We start from the raw sequence: 13,010 nt of genomic DNA, 5'->3' as shown, positions 1-13,010 counted from the left end.
GATCAAAACATACATTAATTCAAAAACGTTCAGAAATTAAATAGAAAAACAAATTTTTTAAATGAAAGTGAGTAGCAACGCTAAAACTTGAATCGAACAGAATTTACTCCGTATATGAAAGGGGCTTTTCCTCCTCAACGCCTCAATCTTTACGCTAAAGTTTTTTACTGTTTTAAAAAGTAGAGTTAAAAGAAAGAGTCAAACTTTAGCCTAAAGAGTAAGGCGTTGAGGATTTCATATACGGAGTAATTTCTATTCGTTTTAAGTTTTAATGTTGCTCCTTACTTTCATTTAAAAAAACTTGTTTTTTTTATTAGCACTTAAGAAAGTAGCTCCAGGCGACTAGCTTCGAGACAAAAGCGGATAGGTTTGAACATCGATATGCTTCTGGAAAATTTTTCTAGCTCGAAAAAAATTTGTCCTTAGGCCTAGGGAGCTATTCGACCTGCCCCTAAATAGAAAAGCTACTCATTACATAGAAATGAATCGAAATTTCTAAAAAAGACCATATATCGTATAGATGCGATAAATGATACTATAAACAAAGTTTGTTTTCATCTCCAAAATTTGTATGAAGAATTACCTGAATTCTCCTACAGAAATGTTACGCTGTAATTGTCCAGGGGAAATTTTCATCGGCATCACATTGTCTGGAAAGATTTTTCCATGGAAAAATATGGGTTATGTCCACAAAGGTGCTGCAAGGTGACAGTAGCCTCCTTATTGCACAAAATCATTTCTGGTTTTTATGTTAATCCTTTATTTAACTGAAGTGATTTCCTTCACAATTCAGTCGTCTAGTATTAAGGAGGAATAGTAGATCCTATTTCACATATAGCAGTTCTCCAGTTCACTCCAGTATTCCAGTTCACATATAGCATTCATTCAGTCAGTTCACATATAGCATTCATTCAGTGAACATCCAGATTTACTCTCACAAAGTTTTGATAAAACAAGAATGCATTCGAGGTAAATACTCCTACTTTGCGTCGGACCGTTCATTTAGTGTTCAGCAAAGTTAACTTGCTGTCGAATTTTTTTTGGATAGATTCAGATGCCAATATCACGAAAAGTGAGTAATTAATGGAGTTTTATGTGGTAGTATATTTCTACAGTCTATTTTTTCTTGGAGTTCAATTACTATTTTGTATAATGGGAGGAAAGAGGAAGAAGGAAAAATTTGAAGAGTATTTTCTCACATCCAGTCCTATGGAAGGAATCTCATTGAAATCAGTAGCTGATAGTTTGAGTCTTGTTTTACAGACTGTTAAAGAAAATTCTACGTTAAATGAGCTGAATGTTTATTTTAAAGGATTAGATCAAAGGATTTCTAAGATCGAAGAAGCTGTATTGGAATCGAAATCGGAGGTGGAAGGTATTAAGCCTAAAGTGATCAGCCCTGAGGTAGAAACCAACGATTTGAAGAACCCCATTTCTGTGCTGGTTGATGAATCTTTACTGAAATCGCAGTTATCTAGCCTAAGGCATACAATGATGAAGCTGGAAAGTAAAGAAACTGATAAAAATATTCTAGTATGGAACGTGACAGCGATTGATACTGTAAATGCTAAGGCGATTTTCGATAGTATAATTTCGTAATGCCTTGGAATCCATGAGGTACCCAAATACACGATAGCTGATGTTAAGCCTGAAAAAAAGCTGATAAAGGTTATCATGGAGAACAGGGAGCTGAAAGTGGCAGTTCTAAAACAGACTCGAAATCTTCGTGGAAAAACTATTATGGGCAATCAGAATTTTTTTTCTATCCGATGATTTTCCCCTGTCTGTTCGAGAAGCTCGAAAAAAAACTTTTAGCTATCCGAACCAGTATTCGTGAAAAAAAAAGGTTTTGAAACTTGGATTGCGAGATCCATACCACCATCTCTATGTATTCGTCGCCTTAAGGAAGGGCCAGTGGAAATGTTTTTGTTTGATGAAATCCCACCAGATATTAGTAGCCTGATTCAAACGCAACGAAGGCAAGGAAATGGCCGGGGCAATTCTATGGACTGGATTACATGACTGAATATTTTTTTTCTTTTTTTGTTTAGTGAGTTTGTGGAAGCCCGGACACTTATTGTGTTTTGATAAGAAAAAAGTATTGCTTTAATTATTTGTTAAGTTAGTTTGGTCCGATGCAATAAAAATAGTAATAGTGACTTATATAGTGGTATCTTCTGCTACAACTAATATTGTGTCTTTTTTATTGTATTGCTATTTGTTTTTTGCACCAACAGTATAGTATTAAAACAAACCCATTTACTCTGAGTTTTGGTGCTTTTATTTTTCAATGGGAGAGGCACGGGGTAGGAGTTCTTAGTTTTTCCTTGTTTCTTTTTTCTTCTCTTTCCTTGTTTTTTTTATTTATTCTTACCTTGATTTTATTATCATTATTTATCCATACCTTGATTATACTATTTTTTACTCTTCTTTCCTTATATTTTTTTCTTATACCCGTGGTCTGGTGGGCTTGGTCGTGGGGCGGAACTGCCATCCACCATGAGTAGTGGCAAGGCTGGTATCAACTCTTTGGGGGATTGTTTACTTGATTTACAAAATAATCCTTTAGATATTGAAGATATTATTAATAGTTCAATTGGAAATAGAATCAGATGAATAATGATTCTAATTCGGATATTAAAAGTAAGTATGTTTCGCAATTAAATGGTTCTGCCTCCTCTAAACGAGATGGTATTTTCTCTGTGTTTCATCTTAACATTCAGGGACTCTGCTCGTCTTTTGATGAGCTGAAACGGATCGTTAGTGATGGAACTCCTGATGTTATAGAATTATGTGAAACTTTCCTGTATTCAAAAAAGGATATCCTTCTAGATATTCCAGGATATAGGATGGAGAGGCTGAATAGGAAACAGATGGCGAGAGGTGGCCTTATGCTTTATATTGCTGATTGTCTTGCATATAATGTCCGAAATGGTTTGAGCAGAAATGAGGAAGGAATCTTGGAATCCCTATTTATTGAGATTAAATCAATGCGTAATTGTTAATTTGTGGGTTTGGTTTATAGGTCCCCCAGTGGATCTATTCCTTCGTTCTTGAAAATTCTAGAAGAAGTTTTGGACTCAGTCCAAAAACATCCCTATGAACTTATCCTTATGGGTGACTTTAACCTCAACCTGCTGGATCAAAATTCTGCTTCAACTATTGATTTTTTGTCAATGATGCTCTCTTCGGGAACTCTACCTTCAGTTTGTATACCAACCCGAGTTACAGAAACACAAGCGTCTCTTATCGATAATATTTTTTCGTCACTAGATGTTTTAGATAATTTGGTGCTGGTTAGTGATATTTCTGATCATTTTCCCGATATAATAGTGCTGATCAAGCGCAGCGTATAGCATCACCATCTAATCTTCCATTTTTCCGTTATAGTGATACTGAGCTAAGTCTACTTAATTCTCGTCTGGCTGATGTACCATGGGGTCGTTTGGTTTCTGATTCATATTTTAACCACTCTTTTGATTCCTTTTATGATTTAGTTAAAGAAGGAATCCTGGAAATTTGCATTCGGGGTTCAGCGCCCCATACTTCGAAAAGGATAGCACCACTGAATCCATGGATGACTCCAGGTCTCCATAAAAGCTGGAAAAGGAAAAATTATATGTGGAAGCTTTACAAGGCTTCACCATCTTTAGCTCATCACGAACGATTCAAGGCCTATAGGAATATATTCAATTCTCTGTGTCGGAAGGCAAAGTCTCAGTATTATCATAGGAAATTCTCTGAATTTGGGAAGCATGTAAGAAAGACATGGTATTTAATTAATTCAGTTCATAGACCTACTCCCCCTCTGCCTTCAGTTCCATCAATGCTGAAAATCGATGGTAAAATTGTCCAAGGAGATGTAGATGTTCAGCTAGAGCTTACCTCTTATTTTGCTAATATAGGAAAGCTAACTGCTTCCTCTGCAAGCTCTGCAACTTCTCGTTGCGATTTCAGAGCCTTTCTTGGACCCTCATCTTTGAAGTCGATGGTCTTGAATTCTGTTTCTGAATTTGAGGTAGCCCGTATCGTGAATGCTCTTAAAGGATCATCCTCTTCAGGACCAGACAAAATTCCTACAAGGGTTATCTGTGCCATTCTGCCTGCTATTCTGTCACCACTGACTAAGCTTGTCAATCTGTCTTTCGAGAAAGTTATTTTTCGAATCTCTCAAGCGAGCTAAGGCTATAGTACTCTATAAAGGTGGTTCTCGGAGTGATCCTGCTAATTATAGGCTAATTTCTCTCCTATCTGTTTTCAGCAAAATTTTTTAGAAGGCTATGCTATCCAGGCTTCTTAGTTTTCTGGATGGAAAAGATTTTTTGCATGATATCCAGTTTAGATTCCGAGCGAGTCACTCTAGGGAGCATGCTTGTGCAGCTTTATCGAATTTCATTTATTCGGTAATAGATTCTGGTCATATCCCGGCAGCTTTATTTTTGGATGTTCGTAAAGCTTTTGATTCCTTGACTCATCGGATTCTTCTTTGGAAACTATCACATATTGGTATAAGATCAAACGCTTATTCTTGGTTTGATTCATATCTTTCTGGTAGGCTTATTTCAATTGATCCGCTTTTCCGAAGTCCTTCTGAAATATATTATGGCGTCCCGCAGGGATCTGTTCTTGGTCCTATTTTTTTTTTATTTATGTTAATAATCTGATTTTGACTGTAAAAAACACCAGGCCTCTGGCATGTTACAAGCTGTGTCAGCCTGATGCTCAGTCGTGTTCCAATACTTCTTCTAATGAAGATTTCTTTGTTGCTTTTACTGATGATACCACTCTTGGGACCCTTGGGAAGACGGAATGTGATATCAAGTCTAACCTTGTGGCATTATTTGAGAGAGTTATGTCATGGTTTAATGCCAATTACTTGGTCCTGAATGCTGGTAAATCACATTTTCTTATGTTTTCTCGAATTGGTGTAGCTTTTCCTCAGCTTACACACCTTCAGGTGTCACAAGGCTCCTTGTGTAGACCAGAGAATCGGGTGGTCCGGTTTCTTGATATCCTGCTTGATGAGAACCTTTCATTCAGAAACCATGTAGCCATGATTAGGGTTAAGGTCTCACGGAGTTTGGGTATCGTTCGAAAACTTAGATACACATTTCCTGGATCTATTCTGAAACTTCTTTTTTTCTGTCTTGTCCAGTCATATGTTTCTTATTGCCCCATTGTATGGATGTCTACTTTTCCGTCTACGCTGCGGTCACTTTCTGTCATGTATAATAAAGCACAGCGTCTGGTTATGGACACCAACCGTTCCTCACCAACACAGCTCTTAAGTCTGCGGTCTATTTACATTATTTCTTGTGCTTCTTTTGTCTTTGATCAACTTCACGGCAATCTCCCAAAATCTCTTCGGAAAACTCCTATGTTTGTTTCTGATTCAGCTCCATATAGCCTTCGTTCTTCAAATAATATCCACATTCCGCCTATCCCTACTATTCGATCAGATTTCAATCCCCACATTGCTTGTCAACAGGTCTGGAATTCACTACCTTCTTCAGTCCAGAAATGCCACTCGTTCGGGACTTTTAAAAGGATTCCTAAGGATCATTTAATAAAGAATCAAATATATTATTTTTTTTCTCTGAGGAGTTGATGGCCCCTGTGTTTTGTTAGTGCTATGTGGTTTTACTCTCTGCACTTTGCTCCCAGGCCTCTGGTATGTTCTCTATGTTTTTTTTTCTTTCTCCTTTTAGTTGTTGCCTAGATTGTATCTCCCATAAATATATTGCCTGTAAACTTCTATATGTGATTGCTTACATTGAATTTATTGCTTGTATAATAATTTTTTTTCTTATCCCCCTTGTATCCCTGGCCATGGAGCCTTTCGAGGAAAATTATGTGTATTGTAATTTGATTTTGAATTGTATTTTGTATTGTCTTCTATTTAATATTAATAAACTTCTCTCTCTCTCTCTCCTTGTCTAATAGGGAGAAGGATAATATCTTACACAAAAACTGTCTATCTAGTTTATTGCACTATTGAATTTATAGCACCATCATAAAGGGTTATATGACACCAGAAAGTGTACTTTGGGTGCCATTTCCGGACTAGGCAGGCTGGAACAATGAAATGGGTGCTATTATAATCTCAATGCTTCAAAGCCCCAATTCCGAGGTTCACAAATTCTCCCTATTTTAAATTCCTCTCCCAACCCTCTTAATGTTAATTAGTCTTTAGATTCATTATGGCTTCTTAGGCATTGTTGCCTAGGCTCTTTTAGTTTTCAGGCATTCCTAGTCTCCTTTGGTACTTTTTAAGCTTCAAAAAGACAAATCAGTGGCATTTGAAATGGCATTTGTTAAAAACGTTTGTTTTTCAATGAACAAAAAGCTGTTTTTACTTGGCCCACTTCACCTGAAAAGGCCATAATGAAGACAAGACTTTATAAATAGCCTACTGACTAGCAGAAACTAGAAAGCTACTTTAACAAAAGAGAGTTAATGGAAAAATATGGGTAATGTCCACAAGGATGCTGCAAGGTGACTTCACCCTTCTTATTGCACAAAAATGTTTCTGGTGTTTATTTTGGTGTCTTAATTAACTATTGTAATTTCCTTTTAATCAAAATATTTCACAAAATACCATCCCCGGACATACTTTGAAATTAAGCACAGCAAAGTTACAAGAAGAGTGAAATTGCCTTAAAAATAATAAATTTAAGGGCCATAACCGAGACTGAAAAAAAAAGCGGGAATCGAACGCAAGACACTCTAATTTGAAGTCCAACGCTGCACTAACGGAACCGTACTTCTAATAATCTAATTTGATATCCTGGTGTATGTACCTTAATTGTGTAGCTTATTAAGGAGGCTTCGAGCAGGAACATACGGGTGGTGTTCTTGCAAGCATTTCAACCTAAGAAGTGACCCCAAAAGTGTTGGTTTTAGTGCTATATCACATTTGCGGATGGTAGAATTGGTATCAAATCACGGGGATATGAGTAATAGCTTTCAAATGATCCATTATACGACACTCTGAAAAGTTTCGGTGGCCCAGTAGCCTAAGCTTTTCCACTTGAGACATGACACCAAAGGGCAGTTTCTGGTGCCACTTGCAACTTGATGATTGTGGAATTTCAATGATGGACGTAGATATGAGCAGTATCTTTTATATGATCCATTGAAAATCTATCTGAGATATCCTGGTAACCTGGTAGCCCCATCCTTGAGGAATGACACAAAAGTGCAATTTTTAGTACCCTATGGCACTTAGATGGCAAACTTTAGATGGCAAAATTTATAAAATGCACGTAGATAGGAAAATAGCTTTTGAATAGTCTTGTGGTGGCGCAGTGGATTTGACCTTAGCTTGGTAATACGGGACCCAGAGATCGAATCACGCTGCAGGAATGCACTGCAGGGCCGACGCAGGGACCATAGTAGTCAAGAGGCGTCGTTAATTCTTAAATAAATAAATAATAAATAGCTTTTGAATGAGCCATTAAGCATCTCACTATAATGCTCTGGTAAACTGCTAGTCCCAAAAAAACGGAAGAAAGATCAGTGCCACCCAAATAAAAAAGTGACTTTCCTTGTTGTTAAAGGTGAGGACTGTAATTTCCCTGTAATAGGTTTTCAATTATGCTGATTCCAATGATACACTTTTCATTTTGATCTGACACCATTTTTGAGGGATTGGAGGCTTCTTTACGAAATTACCATAAATTTCATTTTGCAATAAACTTTTACTTTGTTGCGAACGAAGTTTTTTTTTCTTCTTCTTCTTTCTTTAAGACGAACCGAGATAATAGCTACCATTCCTGAATCAGTATCAGATGGCAATTTTTGCGCTAGACAGTTTTTTTTTCTAAACGTGTTTTTAACTTTTGGTTACTTTGGATTGTGGTTCGCTCTTTACTAGGTTGCAGGTACTGGTGCAAGCATGATTAGGTTTTCAACTAAGGATCTGTTTCTTAATACCCTTTGTATCCGCAATATTGATTTAATTTACGAAAAAGCAAAGTTTCACTCAAAATTTGCTGCTGCATACAGTGTTCTTTTTCGCAGGGTTTAAGATTTGTCTAGTCAACAGCGAAAGCACTGGTAAAAATCATTGAATTTATGTTATCGATTAACCCCACCCAAGAAAAAACAACAAATTTGTTTCACATTTTTGTTTTTGTATGTAGCCTATTACATATTTTCAAATGACATTTGAGTAAAACTTCTTCTTCTTTGTTTCGCAGGCACGGGGACCCTTTCCTCTTTAACATTTCTGCTGTCATCCTGAGTGACATTTGGTTTTCATTCGAGTACACAATATTCCTTTTATTAATCTAAATATTTGATGGTTCGCAGTTTCTCTTAGAAAAGATACGAGTAACAAATCAGAAATAGAGCTGTTTTAGTGGTTTATAAAAAAGAATGGATCAATGTTGTTATGGTCATATTTCCTTTTGAAAATGTTTCTGTGCGAAACAGCAAGATTAATATACTAAGATGCATCAACAGTTATCTTCCTTTTTACTTCTCTACGAATATTAGCAAATTTTACATTTGAAGATGATTTCTAAGAGCTAATCTTCACTGACTTTTTTTACTTACGCATCAACTAAAGTTTTATTATGGAGGGGGGAGGAATAGCTGGAAGAATAACATTAAACTACTCAGATCCTTGAACGCACACGAACTTCAAAGACTTTAAAATATCCAATTTGACCTAACGTCCATCTGAGTACCTTATGGACTATTCTACTTTCTTTTCGTCGAACCAAAACCGACAGATTCCTTTTTTGAACGATTTTAAGAATGCAATTAAAATGCTCTTTTCTTGTAATTTAGCAAACTGTAATTTAGCAAAGGACAAGTTGCCTCTGAATATTTAATAAAGGGTCCTCTTAGAGTTTTCTGTAAATTGAAAACTATAACTTGATTTATTCAAGCAAAACATGAATATATATTACAAATGACGTAGCGCCTTTTACCTTATGTCGGATATTCAAGTATGATCCGTTGGAGAGGACAAAAAGCATAAATTATTCAATAATTAAGAATTTTAATTGATTACAATACCATAACTCGAGAAAAAAAATATGTGTGGTAAAAAACTGCACTTAATGATCAAAAAAGAAAAATAGACTAGTAACCTTTTATTTCACTTGAAGCTCTTAAAATTGGTGAAAGGCATTTGAGTCCCTTGTCAAATCTTTCAAAACTAACCGGCCCGTAAAAAGCGAACTTTGTAACGTAATATATGTTCCTTCAAAGAATATGATTTTTATGCTGCTTCCAATAATGATGATTTTATTTTGCTTATTTTCTTAGCCCCTAATTCTTATTAAATTTAGATCTTTGTGTCTTTTAAAGCAAAAAAAGAGATTCATCCACATTAAAGTTACGTTTGTCCCATTTCTAAGCCATTTCTGGTCTCGAAAGAGCAATAAGTTGCGAACCATAAGTTGCGAACTGTCGTAAAACTATTTTTAGAATCTTCAAGTTCTGGAAATTATACTACTGCGCGATCATCTTTATTTGTTCAAAAACCGTGTACTACCTACACAAAACGTACCGTTATTACGGACTGTTTACCCAGAAATACTACTCACTGAACAGTATTGGATAGTGGCACGTTTCACCACCCACTAGAGATGAGTTGTAGGAAATTTAAATAATGAAGGTGGAAGGGAGCTAAATATCCAAACTTCTAATAATAGTTTCTTCAGTTCACTTTTTCCTCCCCCGTCCTAAACAAAACAACCGAATAGATTGTTTTACAATGCACTATTTCGATTCAGATCAACTGGCTCATTACATTCATTGCACCTATGATATCGCATAAATGATCCATGGCATGAACGGACTTCTACTAACATAAAACATCGCATTATTTATTACGAACCACTTTTCAATTATCCTTCAGCAAACAAAAGACTATGGACCCGTGTATGTCTGACCTCTCTCCATTTGTAGAAATATATTACAATATATTATATAAATAAATTGTAATATATATTACAAAATATTACATATATTACATAATGCAGCATTAGGTGCTGAGAGGGACTAATGCTCTTTTCTTATTGAAAAGATCTATTTTTTTCAAACTGTAGTATCAAAGCCTGGAATTTTGTTGCAAAAGTTGGACCTGCGAGTAAAGAGTGGTGGCTGACAGGCTCCCTTGTATTTGAACATCTTCTATTTTAATATACAAAGTAATTGAACCTCAATAAGCCCTTATTGTCAAGGTGTTGTTTAAAAAAGTTAGACTGCAGCGTAAGTATAAGACGCTGTGGGGATGAAAATCATGTTCGTATTTAGATTTCATTGAATTTGATATTAAAGTTTTTTCTGAAGTTGAATGATAAACAAGTTTTTTTTCTCCACAGAATGGGAGCTGCAACATTAGAACTTAAAACAACGAAAAGTTACAATGTATGTAAGGAGGGGGTTGCTCTTTTTACTAAAGATTTCTTTTTAAATCCACGCTTAAAGAATCAATTTTCTAAGACGAGAGCAATGCCATGAAAATATTATTTTTTCATCACAATGCTTCGATAGTAAACAGATTGGTTATTCGCATTCAGTTAAGCAATTAAATTTTCTAGTCCAAATATTTTGAAAGTTAATCAGTAAATAAAATATTCGCAATCAAGAATGGGCTTTAGTGTTTACCCTTTAATAATCTCTTAAATTGTCATTAGTCAAAACCCAAAGAGAAGACAAGGGACAAGGATTGCACAGCCTCCTCATACAACGAATAGTTTTGTGTGTTTGAAGTCTCAATGTCGCTCTTCAGTTTCATAAAAAAAAAAAATTTCATTTGTTCAATTAGGCCTATTGCACCTGGAAGACGATAATTTTGCCAATATTACAAGGATGCTCTTTATTGTTAGTAATATTACGTTTATGCTTTTATTATTCTTACTATCGCTGTTATTATAACAGAACTTCTGTTAACGTTAACATTGTCATTTCTGACTATGTTTGTGACTATATTCCAATTTCGTATGAATTTATCCAGATTACATTATTTCAATTTTAGGATTCAGTGACCCCTATTGTATGCTGGGAATACAGCTGGGAAATGCTTTATCATCACCACCAAAAGAATTGGATGATTATTCGCCCAATGATCCTGGTGAATCTAAGCCCCCATCTGGAAGGCGTGACTCACTAATAGCTAATCAGATGGACAAGTTTAAAAAATCTGGAGGGTAAGTACTTTCCTATCTTTAAAAAGTGTTTCAATAATTCTAACTCAACCAACAAGAGCCAAAAACATGTTGGGAAACTCGTCTTTTACAATGTATTAGTTTCAGCAGTTTTTATTATATGCAATTTTAGTAATTTGATATTCCCTTGTCTTTAGCGATTTTATAGATGTTACAATGGTTTAAGTTATTGTTCTTTACTGTTGCTCCATCGTGTAAGGGTACGCCCTCATTAAGGAGTATGTTAATTTTAGTATCAACGCAAGAAACAGATATTTCACTGAAGCAATAGTATGATAATGCCAAGGATGTCAGCACACAATATTCTGCAAAAACCACCCAGAATACATGTGTTCAATCACAAACACAACATAGACATTAAACAAATGTAACTTCGTTTTTTTAAGTGCAAAAAAGGGGCTGAAAGAGTTGGCAATGTTTCACGGAAACACTTCGAGCACCTGTCTTGCCAAATCGTTCTAGCCGAGTCTCTCATCTTTTGGAAGAGACACTAAGAAGGGCAAAAGAAAATTGGCTAAATGTGGTCCAATTAGACCTAGAGGCTATGGTTGGGCTAAATTATTTGGGCTGTAGAAAGCAAAGCCAGTCGAATATATCTGTGGAGGCGCTGGCAAAAAAAATGTTCAACGTAGACCAAATCAGCGTCATAGAAATTCAAAGCCGGAGTTGCTGGAACAGCCGAATCCCCCTACAAGTACAAGTAAGTACTAATAGATGCAGCAGGGCTAAAAACTGAGGTATATTTACCTAATTTTCAAGTCATAAACCACCTGGGGAACAGTTTTTTGTTGCTTTGATATAGGCTTGTGCTAAAATTCATTAATAAATCAAATTATCAAAATATATCGCTTATGATTTTCGGTGTCATGTCAGGTTAAATGTTTTTTTTCAACAATTTAAACATGTTAGTTGGAACGTTTTTATGCCATCTTTTATTAATATTTGTATTTATTTATATTTTATTGCATAGATGTATATCAATTTGGAATAAATTTTTAGGTTCCGACTAAGTTTTAAGAGGCGAGACGGACCACCGGCGACACCCCAAACACGCAGAGAACAGTCTCAACACAGGGATAGCGTTTTACCCGCTAAATTTATTCGTGCTACGTCAGTCCGGCCTCACACTTTGAATCCTAAGTGGAATGAAAAATTTCGGTTGTAAGTTTGATCATTCTCAAAATTCTTTTCATACTATTTTTGTGAATCTCCTACTATTATTAGATTTAGCTTGATTAGAGTTCAATTGAAAATAAATACAAGCTAAGATTATGTTACAGTATTACAATTTATTCATAGTGCATTATGTATATTGTTAAATTATTTTTTTTTAATAATTTTAAAAAATTATTTGCACATTATTTTTAAATTTGCAGCACCTGATATAATTAAATATCTTATTTGCTGCCAGTTTTTATCAATACATAGACCTTAATTTCAAAAACATGTTAGTGACACTGTCAATATAACTAAAAGTTTAAAAGACTCATTTTGCAAACAGCGTGCTAATTACGTATACAGTGTGATGATTGTGGTCAATCTTTCTTATGGTCATTTTGAAAAAAGAACAGAACACAGCACTCTTACGTTTTTTTTTGAACCATAATTCTCAAGAAAACGGTGGCAAAACAAAATTTATTTATACTGGAACCCAACTTTAAAATTCAAAGCGATATATTCGTAGATTTAAATTTTTCTAAATAAAAATACATAGTTTAGGTTATGTTTCTCTGTCATTTCTTAATATTTTTAATTTGTTCTCAAAGTTTCGCTTTTTATAGAAAAACTAACTTTACCTAAAGGTTTCTTCATCTACCTATGTAA

The 13,010-nt window shown here is 35.2% G+C and overlaps 1 protein-coding gene across 1 annotated transcript in view; it reads left to right on the top strand.

Moving 5' to 3' along the window:
• LOC136039818 (BAI1-associated protein 3-like) overlaps positions 1 to 13,010 on the top strand; it is a gene marked incomplete in the record, with an annotated part of 299,965 nt that overhangs the window by 64,173 nt on the left and 222,782 nt on the right. The window contains 2 exon segments of the mRNA XM_065723725.1: positions 10,997 to 11,168; positions 12,186 to 12,347. Of these exon segments, the coding sequence (XP_065579797.1) occupies positions 10,997 to 11,168; positions 12,186 to 12,347 (334 nt within the window).

The sequence above is a fragment of the Artemia franciscana genome, chromosome 20 (assembly GCF_032884065.1).
Source record: "Artemia franciscana chromosome 20, ASM3288406v1, whole genome shotgun sequence".
In the NCBI taxonomy this organism is placed as follows: Eukaryota; Metazoa; Arthropoda; class Branchiopoda; order Anostraca; family Artemiidae; genus Artemia; species Artemia franciscana.
This window is presented reverse-complemented; position numbering and strand designations above follow the sequence as displayed.